Raw genomic sequence first — 15,641 nt, 5'->3', positions numbered from 1 at the left:
TTTTGTACAATGTGTACTCAGTATGCATGGCTTAAAAGAAGCACTCATGACAAGTGAGACAGAGTGAATGTTACAATAACAAGAGGTGTAAGTGGGTCTGAGATCACTTACCTGGCAGACATCTGCCAACTGCCTAAATCAGCTGGACAAGAAATCTGAATCGACAGGATGCTTTCTGCCTAAAGGATAAGGTTTGATAAGGGCTGATTTTGACCCCCAAATTAGCGATAAATTAAAGCATCTGTAAGAGTGCTTGTTATGGTTAATTACTATTTGTTCCATGCAATATATACACACAATATAATGAAATACTATAGAATGAACACTTAAATTTTGTTGATAAATAGTTGTATTTATCCAAACATCAGATTTTGCTAAATTTCCTAAACTCCAAAGCCCTCTAAATCTACCAGCAGAATCAAGAACATTTTGACAGAAGACACTTTCTGTAACCATCTAACTAGTATGCACATTTCTTACATGCTTTTGTTTGTGCTTATCCCTAATGGTCAGTAAAATTAAGACACACTGTGTTGTTAGCTCACTGGTTATAATGTCTGTCCCAATATGGGTCTAGAAAGTCCATATCACAGTATTATAAAAATGACATTATCCTTTTCTTTAAACACACCCAATATTCAAATGTTGTCTGACTTTCGTATGAAAGATTCTGTTCTTTTCTGATCATGTTTTAGGGTCATTCTTTAGTCATTTTTTGGTGGCATTCTTTAGCCATGTTTTGGGGGCATTCTTTAATCATGTTTTTTTTGGGAGGGGCATTCTTTAGTCATGTTGTGAGGGGTATTCTTTACTCATTTTTGGGGGGCATTCTTTAGTCATGTTGTGGGGGGCATTCTTCAATCATTTTTGGGGGGGGGCATTCTTTAGTCATTTTTTGGTGACATTCTTTAGTTATGTTTTGGGGGCATTCTTTAGTCATGTTTTGGGAGCATTCTTTAGTTATGTTTTGGAGGATTTCTTAAGTGCGAATTATAATCAGAATATTGGGATGAGTGTATCCAAATACAGAAGACATGAATGATGGAGGGTGAGACATAATAACAACAAAAAGCAACCAATTGTTGTATTTGTTACTACAGTGGTCTAAAATAGATGGATTGTTGTTAAGAAAAAATAACTTCAGAGTATTTTTCATTACCTTCATCATTTTTTATTGCATTATCTTTTATTGGTTTTGTAAACTATATTCTACCCGTTTTAAAATTTATAATCTTGAACTCTGACAAACATGATCAGAATGAGATAATACTGTGAATCACACCCTATAAACATGATCAGAATATGGGATAATAATGTCAATCACATCTGTAAAAACATGATCAGAATATGAGATAATGTGAATCACATCCACATAAACATGATCAGAATATGAGATAATGTGAATGACACCCTTACAAACATGATCAGAATATGAGATAATAATGTGAATCACACCATATAAATCATGAAAGTTCAGTCTTGAACCCAGTTAAATTTGTTAGCATCGTTGTTCATTTGTGTCCATTAGATGAATTATTACACAACTTTAAAGTATCCTCTGAAAAATCTGTAGACTAATGTACATATATGCTTACAGTAGACTAAAGTTTATCTTTTCCTACAGCAGACAAATGTATATCGTTCTCTACAGTTGAAAATGAATATCTTTGCCTACAGTAGACTAATGTATATCTTTTCCTACAGTAGATAAATGTATATCTTTCGCTACAGTCAAAAATGTATATCTCTCCAGTTGAAAATGTATATCTTTGCCTACAGTAGTCTAATGTATATCTTTGCTTACAGTAGACTAATGTATATCTTTCTCTACAGTAGACTAATGTATATCTTTGCCCATCACAGACTAATGTATATCTTTGCACATCAAAGACTAATGTCTGTCTTTCTCTGCAGTAGACTAATGTATATCTTTGCCTACAGAAGACTAATGTATATCTTTGCCAACAGTAGACTAATGTATATCTTTGCCTACAGTAGGCTAATGTATATCTTTGCCTACAGTAGACTAATGTATATCTTTCTCTACAGTAGACTAATGTGTATGTTTGCCCATCACAGCCTAATGTATATCTTTTCTCTACAGTAGACTAATACTACATTTTCATTTCGGACATAAGAAGTGTTAACGTGAAAATTCCCATGAATGTCTTTTCCTGTCAATCTTTTAAAAGAGATGCAAGTCAGTAAGCTAAAATTCATTTACCAAAAAATGCTGCTAAAAATACTTTTGCATGTCCCTAAGACTGAAATTTCTTTAAACTGTATCTTTTTTAATCACTTCCTAACCCCAAAGAACATATAATAAGTGTTCCCTAAAAATTTGCAAATATTTCCTCAAATAGTTTCTGAACAAACTTTATGTAACAATTTATTCTGTCTTTCAAAAATTTTCAAACTGTTTCAAAATCATAACCACCCTAAAAAGCAATTTGTCTTTTAAGTTAATGTATAAACTTCTGTAAGTCACTCAATTTATTTACATGCATGCATGTATTCACAGTAAAGTCCACTTAAAAGGAATTCATAAATGATATTACTTATTACATTTTCCATAGAAAAGACTCATCTACCCTAATGATATTAGTATGCAATGATATCCATATTTAAATAAGGCACAAATGATCTCCAATATCACATTGACTATACCACTGACCAATCTGTCATAATGATATCAGTATCACATATTGTACATATCACAGACCCAGTTGTCCTGACTGCATCAGAGCTGGATGTATACCGTGTACAGTTACATCTGTAAATACATTTTTATTGGGTCTGTTGATTAATACTGTATTTGTAGATTACTGTGACTTTTTAACAGTCTGGACATAACAACAATGACCTTACTCACCATATCGACAAGAGAGATGTATAGGAACATTCCACCAGCCAACCCCAAAATCCATTCATGGGCCATGGTGTTCTCCCCCAGCAAAATGCCCAACATCAGACCCAGGTAACACATGCAGGCTGAGATGAAGTTAAAAAACAATGCCTTTTTCAACGCCATCCCAGAATTCAACAATATTGCCAAATCACCTGAAAAAATATTATATTAACAGGAATTTTTAGACACATATTTTGTGATTTCCATAAGGAATCATGTGCTATGAGCAAAAATATACTTAACTAAATTACCTTTCCATCTAAAATAATGACACATATAACGCCATACACATATAATATATATTCTAGGCCATAATCTTTCAGAGTCATGCTCCAAAAAATGAAAGTGTGGATGATGGATGGATGATAAATGGATAAAAACATGAAATATTGAAAAAAGAAGACTTGGGAATCGCAAAAGGCACTTTTGGACCACTAGTCCAAAAGTGTTACCAAGTTTCATAGAAATACCTTGAATGGGTTCGAGAACAATGCTCTAGAAATGAACATTGTTCACAGAAAGACAATCAGATGTAGCAATAGCTACATACTTGCCACATTACAAACTAGTAAAAAAAACTTGACCCAAACATATATCAGTTATTAAAGGATGGTTTACTCAGATCTGCCAAACCTAACAAGACATTTTCAGTAGGGCAGTCTATATTTTTTCATAAGTTAGTGCCATTTTCAGTAAGATACAACAAAATATCATGTACTGTTGAATTGAAAAGCAAGCATTTGAAAAAATTCAGATAAAAATTTCATAAAGCAGACTTGGACCTTAATGGCTCTCAGTTCAGTTTCAGAAACTGCAGTTTCAAACCCAATGTAGGTTAATGGCTTTTTGCTATAGTAAAATTCATACAGATCAACTATGATCATGTCAGTTGTGGATGCCATTTTTTAGAAATTCAATGTGATTCTACAAAACTGCATATGGCGATTCTTCACTTTTTTTCTATCCTCATATATCCATAAGGATCATTATTATTAAGTACATATCACAAAATCAATGTTTAGGTACAATAATTTTGGACACAATCAACCTTACAGTGTGATCCAGTACAATATAGATTTAATGTTGCAGGCTGTGCTGTCACAACGAAAGCTACGCATGTTGATAACCAAATTCCTAAAAACCCATCCTGTGACTATTAGACTAGATGAGTTCCTTTCTTGACCCAGCAAAGTACCTGGCCACCAATGTGAAAGTCCATAGTGATTGATAATTTTCATCTAGAAGTTTCTTGATGAAAGTTAAGGTGCAGATCATTCAATAAACAGGGGAATAAACAGACTTTGGTTAACCAATTAGTATTATATTTTTTTACAAAAACAACAATGTATATTTAATTTAAGAGGACAACTAGCACATACATGACAACTTGACTTTATCCTTGCTTTTCTTCAAAGTTCACATGGCAGAATCATTCAATCCTCTCAGATAATGGACCTTTCAGAAAGTACAAATTATTTACTTGGTGGAGGGAGACAATACATTTCGCAAATTATACTGTAACCCTAACCCGAACCCGGAAATCCATGTTTCATCTCCAACCCTGTTACATGAAATATCATACCCTATTAGGACATTTATGATCATAACCTATTTTATTTTATAACAAAAGTTGTACTCTGTTTTTTTATGTTAAATGCAAAGACCCCCCCCCAAACACAACTACCCCAGATTCCCTTATAAATACTGACCACTCCTTCATCATGGTTCAAGGCTCTAATGTAAAACTCTTCCTTCTTGTCCTCCAACTCACCCAGCTCATGAGGTAGTTCTTCACATATCACAGCCAAAGACACTGAGATTCCTGCTAATATACTTTCTGTAAATGCAGCTCCAATTGAAAGGCCATCAATAAAGTTGTGAACTCCATCTCCAAATATCACCATCCAGGCCACTGGAGCCACAGCAGGTTGGGAAGATGTAAGTGACTGTCTATTTATTGTTTCCTTCAATATCTAAGAAAAAAGATTAAAAATTAGTACTATCATTATGATACTGTGATACTGTCACCAGGCTCTTTTATTAGGATACTCTTACATGACGACGTCATTATAATATTTCACCTGACTCTGTCATTATGATACTGTCACCTGAATCTGTCATTATCATACTGTTGAATTCTTATTATAATGACAACATGTACATCTGGGGGTCTTTCAGCCACTGAATTCTCTCACTGCAAATATATAAGCACAGCTAAAATGATCAATTGATCAACATACTTTCCCACTCAGGGGTGGCTGAAGCAGGACTGACAAGCCTTTGAATATGCCACCCAGGTATGATTATGTGTTTCTGAGACCTCTGTGGACCATTCAAGCCTTTGAATTTGCCACCCAGGCAAGACCTCTTTAGACCAGTATTTTCTAATGAGATTTATGATGACCACTGAAGCAATAAGTTTTTAATTAGTGTAAGTGCAAGCCACTCCAAATAAAAAAAAATTCTGAAAAACCCACCTGTCTTTAAGCCACAACTACAATGATCCTGTTGATTGATTGTTTGACCCTAAATACAACATGACTCTTCCATACCTTAAGTGCAAGCTCTCCACAAACGTTGGTCAACATGCATGGTATAGAATATAATATTATGTAAAAGAATCATTTTTCTTCTCTCAGAGTGACTTTGACATTTGACCTTCTGAACCCCAAATCTTTTTCCTCACTCCAGGTGCAAACTATTCACAATGATTGGTCCAATGAAGAACTAATATCACTGTGTCAAAATCATTACAGTCACAGTGATAAAGACCTTTAACCTGCGACCACAAAAATGACATGCTTCTTCCTTTCCCCAAGTCTAACTGATTCACAAAGTTTGGTCCAAGTCTCTAATGTAAAACTTATTGTGCAGAAACCATTTTCTTTTTGTCACAATGACCTTGACCATGGAGCTACTTACCCCATAATCGATAAGCTTCTTTTCTGAGTTATGGTGTGGAAATGGAAATGGATGGATAGACAGAATATTAGTAAAACTATCTAGTTGGAAGAAGTAGTTACAAGTTTTGTCAATGTATGGAGATGATTCCTGGTCTGAGAGATGGCTAGCAAAAAAAGAAGACTGTTGTAGGCAGTCCTTTTCCACACATAAGGCAAGAATTTTGCTCCTTTTCTTCCATGATACTCGAGAAAGTAGACCCTTGTTAACAAGGATCTTGAAGGAAGCCTCACGCAAGGGTTCCTAAGGTTGTTTAGATAATTACCGAAAGAAATATAAATGGTTCCACCTAGACATTAAAGAGCAAGAGACTGTTCTTTGAAGCTCAACATACTTTATCAGTTCTGAAAGATAAGGGTCCAATAGTATGGTGGAACCCATAGAGAACTTGAGCTTGTTGATGAGAGCTGCTCTATAGCCCTTAATGGTGGAGCCTGAGCAGTATTTGTCTTCAAAAAGAAAAAGAAGGATATCTGCAACTGTAGACAAAATGGAGCAGATCAGATCAATGCTTTGCTTACTACACCAATTACAGAACACTCTCCACCTCGAAAATACTGAAGATTGATCATATTATAAGTTTGGCGATGCAGTCTGCAATCCTGCTCTAAAACTGATCGTGGCAGACATTGTTTGATATATGATGGTAGGAAACCTGTGAATTGTTATGGAGGAGGAACTTTATGTGCAGTGACAGAAGATCTATCCTCAGCAGCAACTCCCTGGGAACATCTACCAACAGGTTGTGGAGATCACTGAACCAGGTTTATTGGGGCCACAGGGTGGCTATCAGGATAAGTTATGACACAGAAGCTGTATCTGAGTACATTGCATATCAACCAGTCATTGAAATACTGGATGATGGAAATCCTCAATGATCTCAAGCAAGCGGCCATTACTCCCATTGCCCTGGTAAAGGCTCTAGAAGCAGAGGCTATGTCATAGCAATGAGCCCAAAATTTAAAAAATCCTCTTTTCCCAGAAAAATTGCAAACTGCACAGTCATTCTATCTTATGTCATTCCTGTCTCCATCTTGAAGCACTCTTCCTTAATAAATTAAATGGGGAACAACAGATAATTAGGCATGATTTTTCCCTCTACAAGAATAGAACACTGCCCCCCACCAACCTCAGATTTTAATTTGGTCTGCTGAAACTAAATAGGGGCCTTCACAGAGGTGGATGGTCTTGGAAGTAAAACTGGTACCCCTCTTTTACTGTGGAGATGATCCATACATTGAACCTTAGGTTTGACTAGTTTTCTGAAAAAAAGGCCTAGTCTGGAACCAACTGGGTGTCTAGAATAAGGGGACTGGACAGGAGAGGGTGCAGCTTGGGGATGGGGCAAGAATAGGTATACTTCCAGCTCAAGCTTTATGGCCACTCTGTTTAACAAAAAGGTAAATAGGAGATTTAAAAGGGGTCTGGCAGTTCTGCTGGGGTCCCTGCTTAAAAAGATTAAGTCAAAGGACCTACAGACCTTCTGGTATCGTATGAGAACATGTTTAGGCAGTTTAGCTGATCCTTTGACCAATATTGTTGATCCCTGGGATTTTCAGAGGCCTTTCTAGAGATTAAGTCACTGAAGGTGTCTATTGAAGCATTTCTAAATAGGTCAAGAAGTTCAGCTGGAAAAGCCGTCAGTTATGTCAAATCTCTGACATCAAAAGAGGCATGCCTGCAACTTCTCGTTGCTTGGAAGACTGACACCTCCTCTGACATCAAAGAGGCATGCCTGCACCTTCTCGTTGCTTGGAAGCCTGACACCTCCTCTGACATCAAAGAGGCATGTCTGCACCTTCTCGTTGCTTGGAAGACTAACACATCCTCTGATGGTCATCATCAGAAGGGATCACTTGGTAAGTCTGCCATCTTCCAGGCAAGAGGAATATCCTGGTGGTCTACCAGACTTGAACGATCAGTATTGAGTGTGAAACTGTTATAACAGGGTTTGAGCTTTAATCTCCATAGCTTCAAGCAACCCAATGGGGTTGTGTGTCCAGGTCCATATTGGTATCCCCACCTGGGATAATCCCAAATCTTTGGCACAAGGCTTTAGTGGTCAAGCAGGTGAATGCACCTTGTAGCTAGATTCTGCAATAAGAGGCCTCAACATGGAAGAGGGGGCTGAACAACCCCTCTGCAATCTTGCTGCCTCTTGTCTTTGTGTTACCTTCTTAACTATGAACTTCATCATAGCTGAGTGAGGAAGTAACTAATGATTGAATTTATGCCCGAGTCCACAATGGAGAGGATCCCGATGTCCAAAGACCTGAAAATGCATTATCGAATGTCCATACTTCTTGATCTTCCACTGCCTAACCAGTAGCGCATGACAGAAATGAAGATTCTAGTGGAGAACGAACAGACACAAGAAGATTCACACCAAAGGCTTTTGTGTCCACTGATTCATATAAATCTGAAAGGTACTTCACGTCAGAATACTTTCTTTCAAATTTGGTCAAATGCTACTTAGCAGTTTTAAGAAGCTATTTAAAGATTTATACAGTGGCTATATTGGATAAAAATCAGCATCATTTGTGTAAAATTTAAAGAGTTTGATGCCAATGTGCTTTCAGCGAAATTTTGGCAAAAGTTGTCCAGTGGCTTTTGAAAAAAAAAGATCTTGACCTTTAACCTTCTGATTCCAACATCAACAGGGTTCCTCCCTGCACCACGTGCAAGCCACCCCCAGAGTTTGATAATCATAGATGATTTAGAACTTAAGTTATAGTGTGGAAACAATTATTCTCTTGGTCACAATGACCTCGATCTCTGATATTTGGCGCTAGAAATAGGTACAGTTCTTTCTTACCTCACATGCAAGCCATCCACAAGGTCTGACAACTGCAGATGGTGGTGAACTTGAATTATTGTCTGGAAACTATATTTATTCTTTCAGTCAAAAGGACCTTGATGTTTGACTTTTTGACTCAAAAATCAAAAATCTTTTTCCTTACCCCAAGTGCAAGCAATCTGCAAAGTTTGACTAAAGCATGTCAGGCAGAACTAATACAGCAACTATTTGTGTAGTTCTTTCTGGCATAGTGACCTTAGACCATCTGACTCGAAAATCAATCTGGTTTTGCCTTACGCCAAGTGCACACCATCCACAAAGTTTGGTAATTGTAGATGATTGAGAACTAAAGTTATTTTGCATCAATGAAAGTCACAAGGTTCTTCCTCATCACAGGTGCAAGCTATCCTCAAAGTTTGGGAACTGATGGTAGATAACTACAGTTACTGTGCAGAAATCATTTTCCTTCTTTTAGTCAGCAAGCTTGACTATTAGTTTTGAGCCTGAAATCAATGGAGTTCTTCCTTACAACAACTGCTTGCCATCTACTAAGTTTGCTAACTGCAGATGAACAGTTGAAATTATTGTGCAAAAAACCAAATTGCAAATGGATGGACATTAGGATGGACTGATGGTTGATTTAATTCACTGTGTCTTAAGGCAAGCATATAAAAAGTACATGGTGTGAGGTCTTAAATCTCTATAGTACAGACACTGGGTCAATCATAGTTTGGACAGACAGATAATTAAATTCACTGTGTCTTAAGGCAAGCATATAAAAAGTACATGGTGTGAGGTCTTAAATCTCTATAGTACAGACACTGGGTCAATCATAGGATGGACAGACAGATAATTAAATTCACTGTGTCTTAAGGCAAGCATATAAAAAGTACATGGTGTGAGGTCTTAAATCTCTATAGTACAGACACTGGGTCAATCATAGGATGGACAGACAGATAATTAAATTCACTGTGTCTTAAGGCAAGCATATAAAAAGTACATGGTGTGAGGTCTTAAATCTCTATAGTACAGACACTGGGTCAATCATAGTTTGGACAGACAGATAATTAAATTCACTGTGTCTTAAGGCAAGCATATAAAAAGTACATGGTGTGAGGTCTTAAATCTCTTTAGTACAGACACTGGGTCAATCATAGGATGGACAGACAGATAATTAAATTCACTGTGTCTTAAGGCAAGCATATAAAAAGTACATGGTGTGAGGTCTTAAATCTCTATAGTACAGACACTGGGTCAATCACAGGATGGACAGACAGATAATTAAATTCACCGTGACTTGGGGCAAGCATATAAAACACATGTTGTCAGGTGTGTCATCTCTGTAATACAGACCATGAGTCAATTATTCAATTATAGGGTTTTGTCAATTATTTTGTGCTTCGTGGGTATAGTGTTTAAACAATTGGGAAATCATAATGATCATTGGGAAATTTATGTACACCTTGTATCTGATTTCTAAAGTGTCCCGTCAACAACTAATCATTTACGCTCATTTGTTGTTAATGTCAGGCAAATTTGCAAACATACATACATACATACATACATACACATGCACACAAACACATATATACATACACACACACACATACATGCATACATTCACATATACACAAACATAAACACATACAAACATACACACACACATACATACATACATACATACATGCATACATACACACATACATACATACATACATACATACATACATGCATGCATACATACACACATACATACAAACATACACACACACATGCATGCACACATACATGCATGCATACATACACACATACATACATACATACATACATACGTACACACACACACATGGGCCCTGAATGGCTAGGTGGTCTAAAGTACTCACCATTACGGATCACTGCCATCTCACCTCTGTCTGCGTGGGTTCAAGTTTCAGGCTTGGCCAATGTGGGTACATGAGAAAGCTTGCCAGTAGCTTCTTGTGGGTCAGTGGATCTTTCCGGGGTTTTCCTCGGATCTTCCTCCACCATTTATACTGGCTGCCATGTATAGCCTATCTTGTGCTGAAAAATGGCGTTAAACCCTAAAACAATAACACACACACACACAACATAATGAAATAAACTTCATTTGCATATGCAAAGCAACTATTGTTTTGATTACTCTAAAATTATTTTATTTAGATGAATGGGCTGAAAGATCAACCACATCAGAATATGAATATTCCATACAAATTACTCTTTTTTTTCTGAAACAAAAAGCAGGCTAAACATCGTACAATAAGTGAACTATATTTTACTTCATTCTGGTAGGTATCCTCTGTACTGACAGTTTCCACTGTGTCGGTGTCATTCAAGCTTGATTCCTGAGTGCCATTACCAAGTGTAGTACCAGAGGCACAGCTCTCATTGGCTGGCAGACTCCCTGTGTCACTGTACTTGGTTACTGTGGAAACTGGTGTTCTTTCATTGAAAGAAGAATAAACCTCATTTCTGGAGATTCTTTTGACAGGCTTCATGTGTTGTTTATCCTGTTACAAAAAGAAGAATTAGGCTATAATAGTCCTGGATGAATAAAGGGTATTAAAGGTAGCCTGATTATCAAATTCTGTGTGTCAAAATTTCTATATAAAAAGTTTTAGTTACCAAGTAATTTGACATTTCACCAAACAGAAATCTGACCACATTCACAATCTGAATAAAAATAAATCATAACGGAGTAAACTCACTAATGCTCCCACAAATAACATCTTCTGTTTCAATTCTTGTTCATTAAAAGTAAAAATGATTTTGCACTTAAATTTAGGAAGTTAAACCTTCCAACAAATGTATAATCAAATAGAATACAATAAAAATGTAAAGATACTGAATTTCTGTAAAATGTACATAATGGAAATAACAATTCTATAAAGCTTGATTATATTTGACTGCGCCATGCAAGAGACAGCAAGGTAGAGAAGTATTAAAAAAACATTTTTCTACCTGGCTGCTATGGAGGCCACTCTATTGCTTTGAGAGCCAATTCAAAACAACAGTTGGTAGAGAATTCCTACCAAGTGTAATAAAAATTGGTTCATCCATTTTAGAAGATTTGTTTTGGTCTGTCTTGATGTTGTATGGCACAACAACACAAGTAGGTTACTTAATGCTGAGGCAATAGGAGTAAAGGTGCCTTGCCAAGAATACATCATGAAAGACTACCCAGGCTGATCCAATGGTAGGATTCAAAACCCAAGCTATTTCAGTCACATATTCAGCAAGCTAAACACTCAGCCACTGTAAATCCTGACTCTATCAGTTACTTCTTACTATATGTACTAGTGCACTGTGCTTATTCTACATTCCAAGGTCTGCGGGTGCTTCTGGAGAAGAAGCTGAAAATAGATTTTCCACCTATTTGCTAAGGAAGTCATACTATTGTTAGTGAAGTCACTCTGGTCATAAATCTAACAGAACATGTTCAAAGAACTGCCTGTACCTGAACCTACAAACAGAATTCCCACCTATTTGAAATTGAAGTTACACCATTGCTATGAGAATCACTCTAGACACAAATTAGTAGAACATGCCCAACAAATTTTACATACCAAGTTTAATCACATGAGATCAAAGTTGGTCTAAGATTGCTCATCTAGAGGCATATTTTGCTTTATAGCCAAATTCAAAAGCAGTTGACCAAGAAATCTCGGTCAGTAGGCTGTTTTTAGTAAAAATCTCCATCTCATTGTTTTGAGTGCATATGCTATTATAACAGTTGCTTCAAGGTTCTCTGTTTTTTTAAAATATCTTTATCCATATCTAAAAGTAAATCAGTATAAATTTTCCATGAAAAACCTTTATGCCATGATACTTTCTGTTAAAGTTGCTCAAAGTGTTTTGAGAAAGCTTTGTGTGTGTGTGTGTGATTAAGATTTTTAATGCAGCTTTAAACAAATTTCAGTCATATTGCTACGATGTCTACGTAGCATGATGTCCCACCCAGTCACATTATCCTGACACCAGGCTGACCAGTCCTAACACTAACCTCTTAATGCTGAGCGCCAAGTGAGGCAACTGTTAGTACCATTTTTGTAAGTCTTTGGTATGACTCAGCAAAGGGTTCGAACCCATGAGCTCCTGCTTCCAAGGCAGATGCTCTAACCACTAGGCCAATGAAGCAGTTGAGAAAGCTTTAGATACATTTCTATTTTTAGCATCAGCAACCATATTTGATGGCTGATATGCTTCAGCTGTACAAACTGAACACCCTTCATGCCAAGACGTTTACTGTAAATTTGGTCAAAATATGCCGAGTGAAGAAGCTGCTAAAGGTTTTTCTATTTTAGAAATCGCAGCTCTATGTTAAAGTGATTCAGAATTATAGGTAAAATATGAAAGCTCTTCATCCCTTGGTCCATTCTGTCAAATTTGGTCAAATTCTGTCAAGAAGTTTCTAAGATGTCATTTCAACATTTGTCTATTTTTTTGTAATGGTATGTATGTATGAATCAGCATTTAAAGGCACCTCAGCACAATAAAAGCTATATGGTAAAAATTTCGTTTTATAAACAGCACTACCTCAATAAGCAAAAGACCACCTCAGACGGCACACCATCATATGGTTGCAACAAAATACTTGGCTGACATATTTAACTCCAAATCATCATAATTTGTACAAATCTGTAAACCCTTTCTGCCTTGACAAAAAAAGAGCTACAATATATACTCACATATAAGATGAATAATTTAGGAAAAAATAAAGTCCTGGAAGAAGGGGGGGTTTGGTTTATCCACAGGCAAATATTTAAACTTGACAGTTTTTAAGTCTTTTTGTTGACTACTGTAATGGCTGTAAATCTTGGGACACAAAAAAATAATTTTTTCGATGTCCTTAGACATATGCATACAAAAAATATCATTTTTGGTGACCCGACACTTATTAAACTGTTATAAAGTACTGGGATTGATTGTGTTATTTTTTTGCATGTGCATATATTCTGATTTCTCTAACAAGAAATTAAATAAAGGTAAATACAGACTTCATAAATAACAGGCTGGTTGAGTTTACCTAGGAGACCAGGCTGAACTATAATGTTCAGTACTTACACAGAGCAAAGCGTGCATAGCGTCACTTCAATCCTTATCTATTCCCGAACATATTAGATGAAGATTTTGCTTTATTCATTGTTTTGACCAAATTGCATTCTTTCAGATAACATTTCAGCTAGTCCATAAGGGCTGTTTCATTTACATTGCATCATGCACTCACAAGTTACTCATTTTCAATGATATAAGCGGTTAAACAACTTGAGGTAATATTTGTGAAAAGGTACACATGTTTAATTGAACAAAGCACATAATCAGCATAACTTGCATAGTCACGAAGAGTGGTAAAAATAAAGGCTAAAATTCTCATTATAGATTAACTAAAATCAACATCAATCAATTTTAGTTCTGTGTTTTGGCTGAACAACATCATAACTTTCTGCACAATGGAAAGCTTGATGTTTCGGCGTCTCTTGTGTTGATAGTCTGCGAATTTGTCTTTTGTTTTCCAACAGCAACAAAGGCCAGTTAATCATTAAAAACCTGAAACTGGATTGTGTTAAGAAGGAATTTTGACCAGCAGTTTATACCAGTGCATTGATGTATAATTGCCTATATTCCATAATGTTAGCACGATTATCGTAGGGAGACTGAATAAAAAAACAGAGAGATTGGGACATAAAATTGGGATGTTTTTCATGGCATTTTTAAAGCCTTGTTTTCACTAACTATTGATCGATCTTCCTGGTCCAATATACGTGAAATTCATAAAAAGAATTGCCGTTTTTCCCTGTGACACATCCTTTTTTTCCCCAGGACATGCTCTATTTTCATATTCTGGTCAGCTGTGGCCAAACTGCACAATAGCTAAAGGTTAGTCTTAAATAAATAAACAAGAAAGCCAGTGCGACTAATTAGAAGTTAATCCTTAAACTATTTTGTAAAAATGACTGACCCTCCATCATAATTCAAAGAAACCATGTTCTAAACTACTGTGTTATGTAAGCACCAGCAACTGATTGGCAAATAAAGGATTTCCAATTTTGCTGAACGAAAGGTACCTAAATAGGCAGCCTCATGGTACCATACATGTTGCAACAATTTTCCCCTCAATGTATATCCGATCTTATTCCCTTATTGTCAACTCGTAAGGCATTTAGTATTGTTTACTATAAAACAAATGTATTCTGAATTAGTTTTTCTGAGGACACATTTGCTGCGTAGTATGTATTTTCATTCCTTCTTTTAATTTAATGATGGTAATTAACTTTGGTATATACGGTATAAAATGCCAGGTGTTCACTCGTGTAAGTTTCTTTGGTGGGAATGGCACTATAGTTTATGGAGTTACGGCAACTGTAGTGATCATTCTTGGGAATTAAATTAATTGTCAACGATTTAATTGTTGTGGTTTATTTTTGTTCTGGTTTATTTTTTATTGTTCTAGAGGTAAAAAAATCATTAATTTACCTGAACAATGTTTGAACTTAACATTCTATAAACTTAACATTCTATTTAGTGACAAAGCGAATTCTTTCTAGTAAAGTAATTATCTCTTCACAACAACAGAACATGTAAGACTTTTCTTTTTTAGGAGAAATGAAAATCAAAGACATAATGTAATAATTGGGAGTTCTCTGCAAATATCAGAAGATATTATGAAATCGGGAGGTAGGCATGAAGCAACCCCAAAAATTGATAGCTTTGTTTCCCTCCTGGCATGAAAGTTGACAGGTATGGTGTAAGGTTGCTCACATCGAAGCAAACTACAAATCAGCTTTTACAGTATTAGCATAATTTTTGAAGCATTATTTCTGAAACTTCATTATTGTATTTTGGAGATATCAATAAAGTTTAGCACAGTGGTGCCAATGATTCGACTCCAAGGGATGTACTCCATTCAGCAGACTGTACTTCATTCAGTGTGTGTTCAAACCTACAATGTACATGTGG

The 15,641-nt window shown here is 36.1% G+C and overlaps 1 protein-coding gene across 3 annotated transcripts in view; it reads right to left on the bottom strand.

Moving 5' to 3' along the window:
- The window catches only part of LOC149784967 (metal cation symporter ZIP14-like), a 44,995-nt gene that overhangs the window by 2,791 nt on the left and 26,563 nt on the right, over nt 1-15,641 (bottom strand). For 2 of the 3 annotated variants that reach the window (XM_089978623.1, XM_089978624.1), the window contains exons 5-7: nt 10,964-11,194; nt 4,680-4,881; nt 2,873-3,060 (exon numbers count right to left, since the gene is read on the bottom strand). In XM_089978623.1, the coding sequence (XP_089834749.1) occupies nt 2,873-3,060; nt 4,680-4,881; nt 10,964-11,194 (621 nt within the window). Of the gene's footprint in view, nt 1-2,872; nt 3,061-4,617; nt 4,882-10,963; nt 11,195-15,641 lie in introns of those variants that run through there. The other variant, XM_089978625.1, reaches the window with a different exon arrangement.

The sequence above is a fragment of the Sinohyriopsis cumingii genome, chromosome 13 (genome assembly GCF_028554795.1).
Source record: "Sinohyriopsis cumingii isolate HCF-2022 chromosome 13, ASM2855479v2, whole genome shotgun sequence".
Taxonomy (NCBI): domain Eukaryota; kingdom Metazoa; phylum Mollusca; class Bivalvia; order Unionida; family Unionidae; genus Sinohyriopsis; species Sinohyriopsis cumingii.
The sequence above is the reverse complement of the archived record's forward strand: the minus strand, read 5'-3'. Positions and strand labels throughout refer to the sequence as shown.